Source organism: Galeopterus variegatus, unplaced genomic scaffold (assembly GCF_000696425.1).
Source record: "Galeopterus variegatus unplaced genomic scaffold, G_variegatus-3.0.2 Scaffold143, whole genome shotgun sequence".
NCBI lineage: Eukaryota > Metazoa > Chordata > Mammalia > Dermoptera > Cynocephalidae > Galeopterus > Galeopterus variegatus.
Window position 1 is genome coordinate 543177 of NW_007726254.1, and position 17834 is coordinate 561010.

The following is a 17834-nucleotide window of genomic DNA, read 5'->3' on the forward strand; positions in this document are numbered from 1 at the left end:
TCTGAAAAAGGAACAGTTCAGCAGTCTGATAAATAATATCTAAGAGTTGTCCAGCTACAGAAATAAGCTACAGGATGAGTCCCAAGACATACTTTGACATTTTAATGATGCAATAAAAGACCTCTATTGGAAAAAAAAATTGTGAACTTCCAAACTTTCAAATGGGCCTTTATTTCCACAGAAATGGTGAACTCTGCTGTGAGGTGCATTTGGGGATGGCTTCTGGGATGTCAAGACGAAATACACTAACTTCAAGAATGAGCCTGTAGCAGTGCCCAGGCTGCCACTCTGACATGGGCAGGAGACCAGGATCCAAGCCCAGCCTGCTCTGAGCCCAGAGATTCTCAAAGGATTCCAGAGTCTTGCCCAGTGAGCTCCTGGGTCACCCAGAGCATTGTGAGGCAAGACAGAACTAGAACGACAGATTCAAAAAAGAAAGGGGACCTATTCCTGACCCACTCACTCTGCGCATGTGTCTGAAGGGACAGTCCTGACCAAGTAAGATGGGGCTACCTTTCCCAAGGTGGCATTAGGGGTTAGAGGCAGTGCTGACTGGGATGGCAGAGGACCCTGTCTCAATCTGGTCTTTGGTTCAGCTTGGAAAACAAACCCAAATCTCTTTGTAGGCAGAACTTCAGATGGGCCAACAGAGCTCCCTGGAGGTATGAGGCCTGAAGCCTGAAGGGACCAGCAGGTAACTGGGCACCACAGCCTGAGGCCCCAGTCAGTCCCAAGCAAGAGCATCCTGCTTCCTTGAAGCGTTTCTTTGCCTGAGGAAAGTGGAGGCTGGCACTCAAATTCCTTCAGGATCTTCTGAAAATGGAGGCAAGGGTGATCTTGAAGAAGCCCCTTTGTTTGGTTACTAATGCCAGCCCTAACTGGACTGACAAGCCAAAATGGCCCCTCTCTTTTCTGTAGTTCAGAATTTCACTCAACCTGCCTTGATGGAGACGCAACCTGGGCTCTGAGAGAAAGGCAGGCAGATAAATTACAGCGTGAGGCCTGTTCCATAAAGCCCAAAAGACAGTGTGGTTTCGACGGCAGGTCATGGAAATCTAACGGGGGACGAGGTCGTACCGTAAGGGGAAGGTGACCGTGGGACTGTTGCGGTTCGGACAGGAGAAAGGGCCAGGAGAGGGAAGAGGCGGCGGAGGGAGGGGGTAGACGGAGTAGAGAATGGAGCCTGAGAGCTCCCCAAGGGAGGGGTGGGGGCAGCCAGAGGTCCGGGGATTACGGGGATTACGGCCGGCAGGTCTCTGCGATAGGAAAGTCTGGCCATGCTGCCGTGGCTTCGGAGCCGGACTCCACCTTGAGTGGTGGGAGTGGTTTATGCTAACCCCCTAGTACCCAGCCCTTGGCGCCAGGGCACGGTTTGTGATAGGTTTGTGATAGGAAACGTGCGGCGTTGGACTGGAAGTACTATATGCCGGGTAAAGGAGCGTGCTGGGAGGAATTCCTTTCCCCAGCAGGGCTGGTCGCCTCACTTCCGGGAGCCTGCGTATGGGCGGGCTGGGGTTCGAGGTCGGCTACTTGAAGACACAGTCCCTTGGCCCCAGCTCGTCCATCTCCAGCCGCCGCCAAACGACCGTTGGAACCGGGCGGGTAGCGACTCGGTAACAGCCAGGAACTCTTCCCCTAACCCCTAAATCCCGCCCTTCTCGTCCAGGCGGCGTCGCCGTGACGACGTGCTGCAAAGTGCGGCTGCGCAAGGGTGACGGAGCGCGGGCGCAGGGGAGGGAGTGTTTTGGTTCTAGCCGCTCGCCGTCTTTGCCAGACTCGGTTGTCGGGAAGCTTCTCCTTCCTGCTTCCCCTTCCCTTTCCCGGCCCCTATCCTCCCTCCCTCATCCCTTTTATCCCTTTTGTCCGCCTCCCTTTATTTTATTTATTTATTTATTTTACTGCCTCCCCGGGTCTGGGCCATTTCCGGGCCGGGCGCACTAAGGTGCGCGGCCCTGGGGCCCGGTATATGACCCGCTGTCCTGCTACCCCTCGCTTCCCCCGCCCCATGTGGCTGCGGGGCCGCGGTGGCGCTGCCCACTATGGCCCGGAAAGCAGTTAGCAGGAAGCGGAAAGCGCCCGCCTCGCCAGGAGCTGGGAGCGACGCTCAGGACCCGCAGGTGAGGGCTGAGAGGCCGGAACCTGGGTGATGAGGCCGAGGCACCACGAGGAGTTAGGGTCCGCGGATTCGCGAAGAGGAATCTCGGTTTAAGGTTTATTGTCAGGACTGGGTCCTCAGGAATTCACTGGAGAGCAGAAGGCCGGGTGAGGAGCCAAATGGGGAACTCAGAAATAGGGCATATTCCGCGGGAGGCCGGCGGCCAGAAATAGCGCTAGAGGAGAAACCAGAATCTTGGCTTTAGAGGGGGGAGGAAACCGAAATTGAGGGGAATCGGCAGTAAAATCAACCTCCCAGGAGATACTGGGAGAGAGAGTTAAGTCCTCCTTTCGGGGGTCCTGTGGATGCCCAAGCCCTGAGCTGGGCCTTTTGGCACTCGGACCCCTAGACGAAACAGCAATTCTCAGGTATCGTCACCCTATACCACTCCTTTTGAGAGGAGGGCCAGGAAAGCCTTGCATTCGGACTCTGATTTCCGTACCTCCTACCCCGTTGGTGTTTGATTTTTCAAATTCTGCAACTGCCTGGAGCACGGACGTGATGACTGGAATGGCCATTGATAGTGGATCCCTGGAAGACCTGGGCCCCAATCTAGCTACTTGGGCTGCACCTTCCATGCTCCGCGGGGAGTACAGGCTGAGAGGAAGAGGGAGCTGGGTAGAGATGCAGCCCAGTGATTTGGTGTGGTAATCATTCAGCCCCTCATTCCCTTTCCTATCAAGGATAGGTACAGGGGCTCTGAATCCTTCACTCCTAAAACGTCTAGTAAACCTTTTGTGCTGTTCTTTTATGCTTCCGTTTCCTTCTCTTTCAGCCCTCGTAATTCACAGGGGTTGGTTTGAATATAAGCAAAATCTTTTCAGTGTTTTAAGAATTGAACTGTACTTTCTGGATTGAGATTCTTGTTCTGTTGTATGTAAATCCTGCAAGATGAGTTGTTGGTGATTTCTCTAATACGGTAGGATCTCTTTTTCTGAAGAAAGCTTTGATTTCTAATGTTGCTTTCCACAGTTTGCCTGGGATCACTCGCTTCACAAAAGGAAAAGACTCCCCCCAGTGAAGAGATCCTTAGTGTACTACCTGAAGAACCGGGAAGTCAGGCTACAGAGTGAAACCAACTTCTCTCGAGTGTTACATGGTTATGCAGCACAGCAACTTCCCAGTCTCCTGAAGGAAAAAGAGTTTCACCTTGGGACCCTTAATAAAGTGTTTGCATCTCAGTGGTTGAATCATAGGCAAGTGGTGTGTGGTACAAAATGCAACACGGTAAGTATCTGGGGAGATGTGAACTTTCCCCTAGAGCCTGGATATTTGGTTCCATATGTTCTAGAACCTCTTACTGCTGGTTTTCCCTATCAGTTTCTTTTGGGAGGGAATTGCTTTACTCTCCTTTCCATTCACTGGTGTTGATAACTTCTTTTTCTCTTTTTCTGCTCCTTTTCTTGCTTCTACATTTCTTTTTTGATAAGACGTCAAAGGAGTGTATTTCTTTAGGTCCCTTTTCCTCTGAATATGCTGCTTCTAGAGTTTTCTTTGGCCTCATCTTTTTACAGAGGCCTCATGGAGAAGACTTAGGAAATGATGTTTGGAGCATTATTCAGGATACATGAAAACCTAGGTGTTATCTGCCAGTCTAAGCAAATTTGTATTTTTTTTTTTCCTTTTTGTCTTTTTTCGTGACCGGCAACGGATCGCAACCCTCAGTGTCGCGCCCGTACCGAACCGGGACCCGCAACGGGATCGCAACCCTCGGTGTTGAGCCCGCACCTCGCTCAGCCAGTGAGCGGCCGGTCTGTATGTGGGATCCGAACCCTCGGCAGGAGCGCCGCCACGCTCCCAAGTGGCGCACTGTAGCAGTGCGCCACCGGGCCGGCCCCAGCAAATTTGTAGAAATATTTAAAATAACACTTGGCTGAAGATAGGAATAAGGCAAACATTCTTTTTTAGGGAATAGAATCTAAAGATGTGTAAACTGAATATGAAATAGACATGAACCATTCCCTGTAAGGAAGGCAGGGAACATGTGTCTGGTGATACATTTCGGGGTATAAGCATTTGCTCTTTGGAAAGCAGGCTTCTGAAAAGAGATTCAGAAGAGAGAAAAATTAAGTATGACAGTAGTAGGAGAGAATTTTTTTGTTTCATTCTTTGGTGGCTGGCTGGTATAAGGATCTGAACCTGTGACCTGGGGATTATAGGCTACTCTAAGCAACTGAGCTGACTGGCCAGCTAGTAGGAGAGTATTTTTAAAGAGAGTGACTTGAAAGAAAGTTACAAATGAATGAAGGGAAAAACTTAACAGTAAGTTATGAAACAACACAATTGTAGGCAAGGATAAAATAAGTCAAATAGTGGGCAGAATTGGAACAGAAGGGCACAGATAACATGATGTCAAAGGAATGACAAGTGAAAACAGTCAGGGCCTGGAAGTGGGAAATGATTAGGCCCAACCACTCCCTCCTTACCCTGTGTGAAAAGACAAGTAATGTCATAATGGCTGAGTAAATTGACCCTGGACAGAAACACATCTTGTGTCAACTGAAAAAGAGAAAGTTGCTCTAGATCAAGAAAGGCTTAAGTGCTAAGAAAAGTGTCTGTTTATGATGGACATAGGCAAAAATTTAAACAGTTTTAAGGAAGGAAATAATACCGTGGTGGTTGGGGCCAAGCTTTCATTTCCTCTTCTGTAAAAGGTTGCTTGTCTTATACAGAAACCTTTCAAAACTAAATAGTGGTAGCAAGCCTTCACAAAACTTCCTTTTTCTAGTCTGTCAGGCTGCTCACTCATGATTTAAGAGAGCTTCATCCTTGTCACTTGGAGTAGAAAAAGAGCCTCCTGTTTGGAAGAGTTCATTCCATTCTTCACGCATGCATCATAGTGTTTTGCCCAGCAAATATTGCTGATTTGTAAACTGAATTAATTAATCATCATAGTCTTCTGCTTTTTGAATTATTGACACTGTCTTGAAGGTGAGCATGTTAAGTAATAATTTAACCTACTCTTAATACCTACCTCTTCCTATATCCTCATGACCTAAAGTATTTGGGGGTGGGGGGAAGTGTTTTCTTTCTTTTTTTAGTTATTGTTTGTTTCTCTTTACTTAGCTTCCAGAACCAAAGCAGGGAACCGGGAACACTGCTCTCATCTGAACTTTGTGACATTTGGCAAATTATTCCCTTATTTGTGCCTTTGTTTTCACATATGTAAAATGGAAGTGGTAATATCTAGTGCTGAAAAGGTGCCTGTGTGCATCTGGGAAATACTACAAATTAGCTATATCTTACTGGTTTAAAAATACTAGTAGTGATAAAAAAAGAGGCCATAAGTTTTTCCAGTGCTCTTGGCACTTCCCTCAGTTTGAAGAAAGGAGTTAAACAGTTGGAATTGTCCTTGGAAAATATGTGATTTCGGGGGAGTGGGAGTTCATTTGTATTCTCAATAGTAAGTTAAGTTCTGATGTACTGAAACTTTACCATCAATGAAATTATTTATTTATTTATTTATTTATTTTTATTATTTTTTTTTTTAAATTATTTTTTTTGAAAGATGACCGGTAAGGGGATCTTAACCCTTGACTTGGTGTTGTCAGCATATTTTTTTTAAATTATTTTTTTTAAAAGATGACCGGTAAGGGGATCTTAACCCTTGACTTGGTGTTGTCAGCACCACGCTCTCCCGAGTGAGCCACAGGCCGGCCCAGAAATGATTTAAATATTCAATAAGAAAAGTATACCCACAAGCATTCATATTCTAAAACCTGTCAATATGTACCTACTAGTTAGAAGCCGTTTCTCTCTTTCTTGGCCCTCCACGGCCATCAGCATTTGTCTGAGTGTACATAAGTGCTAGAAAGCCAGATCATTTCAAGTTAACTGGCTTGGGACTATAGTATTAAAACGTCTGATGAGGCAGTGGGTCGTCCTATCCTCTGAATGAAAGCAGCAGAGATATTTTGAAAGACCTTTGTAGCTTGATTCAGGAGTGGGAATTTCCCATGCTGTGGGCTAACACTCAAACATAGGGCAGTCATTCGGCCCCCCTGTTGCTTGGGCCCAGTGAGCACAGTGATAACATCAAGGATGGACAACCTGTGTTTTTATCATTAGTAATAATATGGCCATATTTGTACTAAACTATTTAGAGAAGCAGAGGTAATATAACATTAATTAGAACATGGGTCTGGCAGCCAGGATAGGTAGGTATATTTTCCTGGTTTAGGGTTACAAACTCAGATTGCCTACAGAGCCAGACAGAAAAGCTAAATGAAAGGAAGTTCAGCCAGTTGTTGCCATTTGGCATCTGACAAACTTTAAAGAAAGGAAGATGTTTTAGGGGAGGTAGGGGAGTGAGGTGCGAGGAGAAGGGTGGTGATAGGCAGAGTGATGATGTATGCAGTTTGAGGTATTTAATTGTGGATATGAACTCTCATTTCCCATCGTCAGTGCACTCCAGCCAAAGCCTATCAGGGACCAACCCATAGTACAAGTTAAATGTAATTGCTCGTTGCAGCAAGGGAGAACCTATACCAAAGGGAAGCAAGGGGCCTCTCGGTAAGAGGGTGTTAGGACTTACAAGATTGGGCTTTGTATCAGGTGGTTTGGGGGAAGGCTTAAGGAAATAGGGCTTTGCTCTGGATCAAATGCTGTCAGGAAGTGGGGGAAAATTTTGTGTTTGGGTACCTTAATCTTTCCTAGAAAAGAGTTAAAGCTGTAATTGATAAAGATTAAGCAGTTACTCCTTGTAGCCCGGTGTGATCTTTTTGTGGTTTAGACAATGTTTATGTTTTGGTCTATGTTCAGATGTGATTACAGGGTGGTTTTGTTTTTGTCTTGATCTGTCATGGTCACAATGGTCTTATCCGATGCTGATGTTCTGTGAGATTTTATTTTCACCAGGACACCAAGACCTAATATGATCAGGCTAACTCCCAGATGTCAGGGCTGCTTTTTTGTTTTTCACCATCTCCCAAAGTCATGGTCAGAGGTATATAGCTGACTTCACACATGGGCTTAGTGGATCACAGTAAAGAAGACAAACGAGTTTTGGCTTCAGTTTGTTTGGGTTTTTTTGTTTGTTTTGCTTTGCTTTTTGGTGGCTGGCAAGTATGGTAGTTTTGGCTGCAGTTTGCTGCCAAATGAGAGGAAGAACTTTGAGCAGCTTAATTTTGAAGATGGGGTGGAGTGGTAGGCACCAGGGTTGAGAAAATAGTGTAATGTTATGTCCCTGAGTTTACATATTCAGATTCCTGAAATCATAAGAGCAGAATATAAAACTCAATTTGAGACACAAGGAAGCAAAATATGATTAAGGGACGGAGTTTGCTCTGACCAGTTTTTTTATTCAATTCCCCTTGTCTTAGTATTTTATTTTCCCAAAGGGATGACCTTTTAGAAAAATGCTTTAAAATATTTGCAGAGTTCCTTGGGCCCAGCCAGGTATATATCTTTTTATTTTTCCACCTGCTTTGACAGCTTAACAGCATTCTTATCTGAACGGTCCATCTATATTTTGTGGTTAGGTTAGTAACCTGCTAATTAGCAATTTTTTAGAATGGCATATGGTTATTTTCTGTCTAGTGAGAGATATTCAGGCTTATCTCATAATTAGTTTTTGTCTTATTTTGAGAATATTTGACTCTCTTGGGAGGAAGATTTTAGAGGTAGAAGTGCTAGAATTGCCATGTTGGCAAGTTCATTCTACTGGGGCGCATGCGCAGTTGTGTTTCTAGATTAGATAGGAAGAGTGGGAGTAAAAATGAGTTTTGTTTTGTGTGTGTTTTTTTGCTGGCTAGCTAACTGGCCAGTCTAACAGAGTTTTATGCCTCTTACATGGGATGGTACTAGAGTTCTTTTTCTCCTGCCCCTTTCTTGTCTGTTGTTAGGAAAGCTTTGATTGAAATAGAACAGGTGTGGGCCCCAGGAATCCTGTTTAGTGTAGTGCTTTACAAACTTTGGGGTATCCTCCATAGGTGAGGAAATTAGTGGTCAGGAATGTTAGGGCTTGAGGGGCCGGCCCGTGGCTCACTCGGGAGAGTGCGGTGCTGATAACACCAAGGCCACGGGTTCGGATCCCATATAGGGATGGCTGGTTAGCTCACTGGGTGATCTTGGTGCTGATAACACCAAGTCAAGGGTTAAGATCCCCTTACTGGCCAACTTTAAAAAAAAAAAAAAAAAAAGGAATGTTAGGGCTTGAGCAACAATTCTGTGAAGGGATTCAAAAAGACTTTATTGTTGGGCCGGCCCCGTGGCACACTCGGGAGAGTGCAGCGCTGGGAGCACAGCGACGCTCCCGCCGCGGGTTCGGATCCTATATAGGAATGGCAGGTGTGCTCACTGGCTGAGCGCAGTGCGGGTGACACCACGCCAAGGGTTGCAATCCCCTTACCGGTCACGAAAAAGACCAAAAAAAAAAAAAAAAATTTATTGTACTGGCCAGCCACAAAAAAACAACAACAGAAAGACTTTATTTAGGGCAGCTTTTTCTCAACAAGGATGTTGATGGTGTTTGGGGTGGTTTCTTTGTTGTCTGGGACTTTGCCTCATTTTGCAGGGTATTCCACATTCCTGGTATCTGCTCTGTAGATGCCAGAATGCGTGCTCTCGTTCTTCCACATCCCCAGTTATTGTGACAATCAGACATGCATACATACACACAGGTATACATGCACATTTTCAAAAGTCTGTGTCTCGTTTTGGGTTTTTTTTTGGTGGGCCGACCCCGTGGCTCACTCAGGAGAGTGCGGTGCTGGAAGCGCCGGGACCGCGGGTTCGGATCCTATATAGGGATGGCTGGTGCGCTCACTGGCTGAGCGTGGTGCGGGCGACACCAAGCCAAGGGTTCCGATCCCCTTACTGGTCACAAAAACAAAAACAAAAAAGTCTGTGTCTCCAGTTGAAAAACACTGCAGAGCTTGAAGTAGTCAAGTTTTCTCTTAAGTGGTCTAATCCCTTTATTTCTTTTTTTAATTTTTATTTTAATTTAAATTTTTAATTAATTAATTGTTTATTTATTTATTCTTTCTGTCTTTTTTACTGACCGGTAACAGGATCGCAACCCTCGGTGTTGCGCCCGCACCATGCTCAGCCAGTGAGCGGGAACCGGTCTCCACATGGGATCCAAACCCTCAGCGGGAGCGCCGCCGCGCTCCCAAGCGGCGCACTCTCCAGTGCACCACTGGGCCGGCCCTATTTATTTTTTTAAATTTTATTTTGTCGATATACAATGTGGTTGATTATTGTGACCCATTACCAAAACCTCCCTCCCTCCTCCCTCTCCTCCCTCCCACCAAAAAATTTCCTTTTTAGCTCCCACCAATAAGTGAGAACATGTGGTATTTCTCTTTCTGTGCCTGACTTGTTTTACGGCAGGAGCGCTGCTGCGCTCCCAGCGCTGCACTCTCCTGAGTGCGCCACGGGCTCGGCCTGGAATTTTGATGGGGATTGCATTGAATGTGTATATCACTTTGGATAGTATGGACATTTTCACTATGTTGATTCTTCCAAACCAAGAGCATGGGATATCTTTATACATCTTCTTGTATGCTCTCTAATTTCTCTCAGCAGTGGTTTGTAGTTCTCATTATAGAGATTTTTCACATCCTTGGTTAACTCAATTCCTAAGTATTTTATTTTTTTGGTGGCTTTTGTAAATGGGCAGGCTTTCTTGATTTCTCTTTCTGCATGTTCACTATTGGAGAATAGAAATGCTGCTGATTTTTGTGTGTTGATTTTGTATTCTGCTACTGTGCTGAAATCATTTATCAACTCCAAGAGTTTTTTTGTAGAGGCTTTAGGCTGTTCGATATATAGGATCATCTCATCTGCAAACAGGGACAGTTTGACTTCATCTTTTTCAATCCAGATGCCCTTTATTTCCTTCTCTTCTCTGATTGCTCTGGCTAGTACTTCCAACACTATGTTGAATAGTAGTGGTGAGAGGGGGCATCCTTGTCTAGTTCCTGTTCTTAAAGGAAAAGCTTTCAGCTTTTCCCCATTCAGGATGATATTGGCAGTGGGTTTATCATATAGGGCTTTAATTATGTTGAGATATTTTCCATCTATACCTAACTTATAGAGGGTCTTTGTCGTGAATGAGTGTTGAATTTTATCAAATGCTTTTTCAGCATCTATAGAGATGATCATATGGTCCTTGTGTTTGATTTTATTAATATGGTGTATGACATTTATTGATTTGCGTATGTTGAACCAACCATTTCAGATACAGTCTGTTTGAAGCATGGGACATTGGAGAGTGAACAGAGGAGAACATACCCTATGCTTGAGGGTTTTTTCCTAGCTGGCTCCTGGATAGGCATTACATCAGGGGGAAGGGTTATTACTTCCCAAGCTGACTTATGGGCTGGCCAGTTAGCTTGGTTGGTTACAGCATGGTCTTGTAACATCTAGATCAAGGGTTTGGTTCTCCATACTGGCTAGCTACCAAAAATAAATAAATAAATAAAAGAGCTGACTTGTGGACATTTTTCTGTTGGAATGGGATCAGTACCTGGATCTTGTTCACAATGAGAGGTTAAACAAAGATTAGTTTTTCCTGGTGACATCTAGATTATTGCTTTCCTGTCTGAATTTTAAGCACAGGGCTGTTCGTGTTTTGTTTGTTTCCTGGTCTAGGAGATAAAATAAAGAAACTGGTCCCCAATTTGCAACTGGGTTCAGTCCAGGATTATTACTGGGCTAGAACATTTGGCTTCTTAAACCGCTAGTTCCACTTGAATGGCCTTATTTCCCTTTGGATCTATGGATGCCACCAGTCCCTTTCACATATTAGGTGGAGGTGTTCTCACCAGGACAAGTTTTTAACGTGAGAGATAATCATTGGAAGCTGCTTTATCTGAACGCCAACAATAGGAGAATACTTAAGTAAACTGTGGTAAATCAAATCTGGTATTATGCAGACATTAACATAATTATGAAGACTGTAAGGTGCAAAGCATTTGATGTGTTAAATGACATGAGAGAAAATTTTGCTTCTGCTGATTATAGATATGCATAATTACAGCATGCATGTGGTTGAGGACTAAACAGGAACCTGACAAATGAAAAACATATTTTAAGAGAGAGAGGATTCCGAGTGATCTTTCTTACATTTTAAATTTCCATTATTGGGCCGGCCCAGTGGCGCACTGCTACAGTGCGCCGCTTGGGAGTGCGGTGGCGCTCCCGCCGAGGGTTCGGATCCCACATACAGACCGGCCGCTCACTGGTTGAGCGAGGTGCAGGCGCAACACCGAGGGTTGCGATCCCGTGGCCGGTCCCGGTCCGGTACGGGCGCGACACTGAGGGTTGCCATCCGTTGCCGGTCACGAAAAAAGACAAAAAAGGAAAAAATAAATAAATAAATAAAAATGTTATTTCAATGTTAGATGAACAATGGTGAGAAAGAGTGAAGTAGGGACTCAAAAATGCAGTGGTAGGATATGCAGCAAAAGGAATTTACCCTCTTAGTCACACAGGAGTTTTTTGGTGCTGAAAATAACACTTAGAAAGAGATCTCGCTTCTCAGTGGGCAAATGCACAATCATATTGTCCTCAAGTCTTTGGGCTTTTATGCTCCTCAGGAAGTAAGAGTGAGGGATTATATTATCAGTGTTTTAATACTGTTATTATTAAAAGCTTATAATCTCTTAATATACCTGATATATAAGATGTAATTGCAATCTCTGCTCCCCAGCAGTTTGCAATTTAGAGTTAGGCTCCCTGTTAATTCTGAGTAGAAAGCCTTATACCTGGAAATGCCACCAGAGAACAAAAAGCTGAGAGTATCCTGTATAGAAATATTTTTCTGAATAATTTATATATTAACTATTAGCTCCCTTGAGTACTATAGAAATCAATTTCCATGTTCGATAGGAAGAAATAAGGATTTGTATGAAATTAGGCTAGTGAACCAATCTGTTTATCTACTTTTATATTTTTTCTGATTGGATGGTATAACTTAGAGAAGTAGGTGATGGGATTCGCAATCATATAAAAGCGATACTAAATTACATTCTGATTTTACAGCCTAAGAGGAATTTTTTAACCACATGTTTGTTTAGCTAAACCTCTGGTGTTTGCTGTCAAAGGTTCTTTATTTGGTGACTTTGGGGTGTACTAGGCAAAATCTTAGGTGTCTTGCCAAAGCTGACTCACAGGACTTATTCCATTTTTAACAGAGACCTTCAAAATTAGGGATTAGAAATCAGTTTACTGCTAAAGTTTATAAGAATTATGTCACTTGATAAGATCTAGTGTTTTATAGCAATATAGGGAGACTACAGCCAACAACAAATTACTGTGAAACTTGTAGTAGCTAGTTGAGATGATGTTACATGTTCTCAATACAAAGAGGTGACATGTTTGCGGTGATGGATATGCTAAACACCCTAGTATGGTCATTGCACTCAGTATAAATGTACCCAAATATCATATTGTACTCCATAAATATATACAGTTATCATGGGTCAATTAAGACAAAATAAAAGGAAAAATTTAGACAGAAGTAGATTAGAGGTGACCAGAAACAGGGGTGGAAGGAATAAGGACAAGTTATTGCTTAATGGGTACAGAGTTTATGTTTAGGATGACAGAGAGCTTTGGAAATAGCTAGAGGTAGTGGTTATACAGCATTGTGAATGTAATTAATTCCACTCAGTCGTATGTTTAAAAAATGGAAATTGTTATATATGTTTTACCACAGTAAAAAAAAAAAAGTAAACTTCCACATATATGTGTGTGTGTCTGTGTGTGTCTGTATGTGTGTGTATCTGTCCCTTAAATCCAGGACCATTGTAAATCCTAATATGGTCCTCCTTCCACAAAATCGTGACTCTGGTGGAAAAACATCAGAATTCAGGACCTGATATGAAGTACCATTACTGATCTCAGCTAGTCAGCCCTGCAGCCCATCTTTTGTAGGGGCAGCTTAGGTTCACAATAGAGTGTAAGAGATTTTGGCATAGCTCAGGCACCCAGATTCAGATACAAGATGTTCGTTGCAATGTGTTTTATATTATGAAAATTTGGACACAGTGTAAATATTCAATAATATGGAGCACAGTCAATAAATGTTATTATATCCATGCAGTGTACTACCTTGTAGCCATTAAAAATTATGTAGAAATGGGGCCGGCCCGTGGCTCACTCGGGAAAGTGCGGTGCTGACAACGCCAAGGCCACGAGTTCGGATCCCATATAGGGATGGCCGGTTGGCTCACTTGGGAGAGTGTGGTGCTGACAACACCAAGTCAAGGGTTAAGATCCCCTTACCGGTCATCTTTAAAAAAAAAGAAAAAAAAATTATGTAGAAGTGTATTGATTAATTTGGAAAGGTGCTACTGCTCTGTCAAATAAAAAGATATGAAATAATATGTATGGAATCATATTTTTATAAATAGAAAAAAAAATGTATCACATGAGTGGGTGTATAGTGAAAGACCTAAAGGAAAATACACCAGCTGGTTAACTGGATATCTCATGGTGGCAGAATTGTGGTGGTTTTTGTTTTCTAATTTCTGCTTTTCTGTGTTTGGCAAATTTTCTAGATTATGATGTGCTGCTTTTGTAATTGGGGCCCCCAAAATGTTATTTTATTTTAAATAACTAGCTGGTTTTGCCTTTAGTAGACTTAGAATAGAACCAATGATGTGGGCTTTCTGAGTGTGACAACTCCTCTATCTCCTGAATAGTCTAAAATATTTTTAGCTAGAGTCTTGATTGTTCAGGCAGCTTGTTGAGCTCAGCTATATACCCAGCTCCTGCACACCAGGATGCAGGTGGGCTGGCAAGTAGCCTTTAGAGATGGGCTGAACAGAGTTCCTGATTTTCCTTTTTTTTTTTTTTTTTTAAATTATGCGAGTCATATGTCTTCACTGTAGAAAAAAATTAACATACCTGGAACTATGTTTTTTAAAGTTTATTTATTTAACACCACAGTATTAGCAGCTTTCCATGCTAATAAATACCCTTCTACTCCACCATTCTTAAAGCCTATATAATAGTTCATTGTGTGACTGACTGTACCCAATCCCCTGTGGTGTTTCCCTAGTTTATAAATACTGCATAGTGGTTAAAACTGTTCACCCATCATTATTTCCTTGGCATATATATTCCTAAAATTGGAATTGCACGGTATACCTATTTTCAGTTTTTGATACATATTTTCTGTTGTATTCCTTGGTCTTGGCTCTCTCTTTTGCTCCTCTCCACTTTCTCAGTTTAGGATAGGGAATGGATTCCTCTGCTTTGATTTCAGCTGTCTTTCCTTACCCAACTTTCAATAGACTTAGGATGCTCATCTGCCTTTTACTCTCTGACATCAATATAGTTTATCTTCATGTCTGTGTGACCTGCATGGATTTGCTTTCTTTTCTCCATTAGGCTCCAGTCTAAAACACTCTTGAGTTTTAGAAACTTTGCGAGGCTCCCCCCTCCTTTTTTTTTTTTTTTTTTTTAAAAAAAAAAATGACCGGTAAGGGGATCTCAACCCTTGGCTTGGTGTTGTCAGCACCACGCTCAGCCAGTGAGCAAACCGGCCATCCCTATATAGGATCCGAACCCGCGGCCTTGGTCTTATCAGCACCGCACTCTACCGAGTGAGCCACGGGCCGGCCCCCCCCTCCTTTTTTAAAGCCGTCTTGGGCTTTGTGTACACTCATTTACGTGTGCCTACGTGCACATACACGCGTGCAGAGGCGTACTCACTCGTCTTACGTCTTTCTGAGCAACAGCCTTTCTTTCTTTTTTCCCCTCTGTCCTAGAAGGTAAGCTTCAAGGAGCCTAAGCCTCAAGCTTACCTTGCCATGCTGCTAGTGTCTGGCAGGGATCCCAGTAGGTTAATGTGGAGCAGCCCCATTCTGGGAAATGTTACAGGAGCTGCATGAATCCTTGGCCCCTTGTCAGCTTGGGGAGAGATTCTGTGGCAGCTCATCCACATCCCTGTTCCTTCCCATGAAGAAACAAGAAAGCACTGTCCTTCACATGGTGCTTTGTCATTCCTCTGCAAGGATGAGGGTGAGGTTGGGGGTAAACTCTTGCTTTCCTGAGCCCTCTACAAGCTTTAACTGTTTTCAGTTTTTCCATCTCCCTTGTGTCAAATCTTTCTCATCCAGGTTATAAGTCTTTCTTACACCGTGCAAAACTAAACAGATGTCAGAATTTGGGGGGGGTTTGTTGTTGTTGTTGTTTTGGTTCCCAAGTGTTATTCAAGAACTCATACAAAATATTCCAGGTAAAAGTTTTAATCCTCATCTTCTTCCTCTTCATCCTGGTTAATTTGGAAGTAATGCAATTGGTGACTCTCTTTGCTGTTAGCAAATGTGCTCAATCAATCACTTAGATTATTCTTCTTCAAATATTTTTTGGTGAGATATTTCAAATACCTTTTGGAAAAAGGCACCTCAGAAGTTACATTATCTTGCTCTTGCTCGTTTTGATGGTTACAACCCCTCCACTGAGATTCCCAGCTTTTCTGTTCACTTTGATTCTCTCTTGGAGAAACAGCTCAAAATTGGCAGCATCCATGATTCCATCTTCTATAGGGTGGGCGCAGTCAAGGGTGAACTTCACAACCTCCTTCTTTTTTTTGCCCCCTTCACCATGAGCTTTTTCACAGGCACCATGACAGCAGCCTATTAGCTATCATCTGTTAAAGCCATTCTATGCCAAGACCTGTGTGAGACACAGTCTAGTGCCACCAGCCAGTCCACATTCCTGAGAGAATTTGAATGGCCCAATCCAATCTAGCCTTTGGACTGCTCCTCCTTGAGCTAGGAGGTCCCTCTAGACTGTGCTGTGATCTGGGGGTCTGGGCTTATATCAAATAAAGAGCTACAGGGCTTCACCCTCACAAGGATGTGGGGGCCTCCTAAAGTAGTTGGGTAGGCCCCTTAAAAGGTGATACTACATGTGCTTACTAAGTAACTTGGCATTGCTGGGACAAGATTATAGAACCAAATAAGATAAATCCTCTGCTGTTGGAATTGGGGAGGGAGTTATTTTCTTAATGGGGAAGACAGACAAGTAAATATTTAAAATCAGAATGATATGGTCTAAGTGTTGTAAATAAAGGGGTATCTTGGGATCCTACAAGAGGGACATTTAATCAACTTGAACATTGAGGGAATATTCTAGGAGGACAAGTCTGAACTGAATCATGAAAGGTAAGTACATGTTAGCTAGGTAAAGAAAAGAGTAGGAGAAAGCATTTCTGACATCGTGAACAGCGTGAGCATGAAACAAAGTAATTATATTTCATTGAAGAATCTTGTGTGTATAATAATGATAAGCAGTTATTTCCAGAGCATAAAGTCCATGGCAGAACCTAAAGCTAGAGAGATAGGTAGGGTCTGGATTGAGGAGAGTCTTAGTGCCATGCTAATAAGGAGCTTGGATTTAGGTGAAGTGGTGCCATTGAATGTTTTTTAATTGGAAACTGAAGTGGGAGGATTTCCATTTTTAGGAATAGAACTCTGCTTATACTATAGAGAATAATTTTGATGGTGGCCATGCCTGAAGGCACAAAGACCATTGCAATTGTCCAGGCAAGAGGTGATGTGAGTGAGGATGCAGAGGAAAGAGCCAGCTGTAAGAATACTTAGGGAAATTTGGCAGAACGAGCTGATTGATCTGATGATGGGAATGAGGGAGAAGGAGTAATTTAGGATAAAATCCAGACTTGGTGACAGGGCAGATAGTGGCGGCATTAGGAAAATGAGTAATTTGAGGAGGAAGATTATTTGTTTTGGTTTCGACACATTGAGTTTAAAATGCCTGTGGGACGCATCAGTTAGGCCAGGAGTCTGTTGCCCTTACGTAGTTGTCAGGGCTGACATTTCAAATTTGTCAGTGTCTGTCTGACACTCTTGTTCTAGCTATTCCTCCTTTCCTTTTTATATTTTAAACTTAAGACTCTAGTTTCTCCTTTCATAGATCTTCTATGCTAGCAGCAGGTTTATTTATACAAAGGTTTGACTTGGTTTGGCTTTACCATGAGAATTGCTGACAGGATTTTAATTCAAATTCCTAGGCTATAAGGTATATGAGGGATGAGATTATTTCTCTCTCTTATTATATTCATAGCACCTAGAACAGTACTGGCAAGTGAATGAGTGAATGAAGGAATGAAACATTGAATCGCATGAAGAGTTTAATAATAGACTCTGTCAGGAATGCCCATTCTCCAAGACTGATCTCTATAAAACATTTCTCTGAGTTGGCTCTTGGAGGGTGAAAAGGGAGGTTGGTGAAGAGGTAAAGGAGAGCATTTCAGGCAGCGGCAGCAGCAGGAGCAAAGGCAGAGAGGCATAGAACAGAGTGGCTGTGTGATAGAGATAAGCAGTGAGATACTAAGATCTCTTACCTTGTCATATGTTTCCAGTTATTCCAGAAAACTCAGTCACATTTATAGGTATGTTTAATAGTGGCTGTGATGTGTTCTGGGAATTGTGTTTTGTTTACAAGTTTCTATGTATAGGTAGGTAAGGATTAGATATAGAAAATATCCCCAAACTGACAGAAAACTTTGTTTGGTTTGGCTCTTTGTGTCCATAGCCTAACTCAGGGCCTCTTTGAAGTCTTCTGTGAATCCCAGGCAGGATTTACTACTTTCTAATCTGTGTTTGTATAGCATATTATACCATCTCCAACATTATTATATTCCCTTTTTAAAAAAAAAAATTTATTGAATCAAAATTGATTGTACATATTTTGGGGGGTT

The 17834-nt window shown here is 43.0% G+C and overlaps 1 protein-coding gene and 1 pseudogene across 1 annotated transcript in view; one reads left to right on the forward strand and one right to left on the reverse strand.

Annotated features, from left to right (window-relative positions):
• The first annotated feature begins 1538 nt into the window (after nt 1-1538).
• DCAF12 (DDB1 and CUL4 associated factor 12) overlaps nt 1539-17834 on the forward strand; it is a 30842-nt gene continuing 14546 nt past the window's right edge. Inside the window, exons 1-2 of the mRNA XM_008590901.1 lie at nt 1539-2117; nt 3128-3382. Coding sequence (XP_008589123.1) covers nt 2040-2117; nt 3128-3382 — 333 coding nt within the window. The 5' untranslated portion in view covers nt 1539-2039. The remainder of the gene's footprint in view (nt 2118-3127; nt 3383-17834) is intronic.
• LOC103606283 lies at nt 15357-15738 on the reverse strand (annotated as a pseudogene).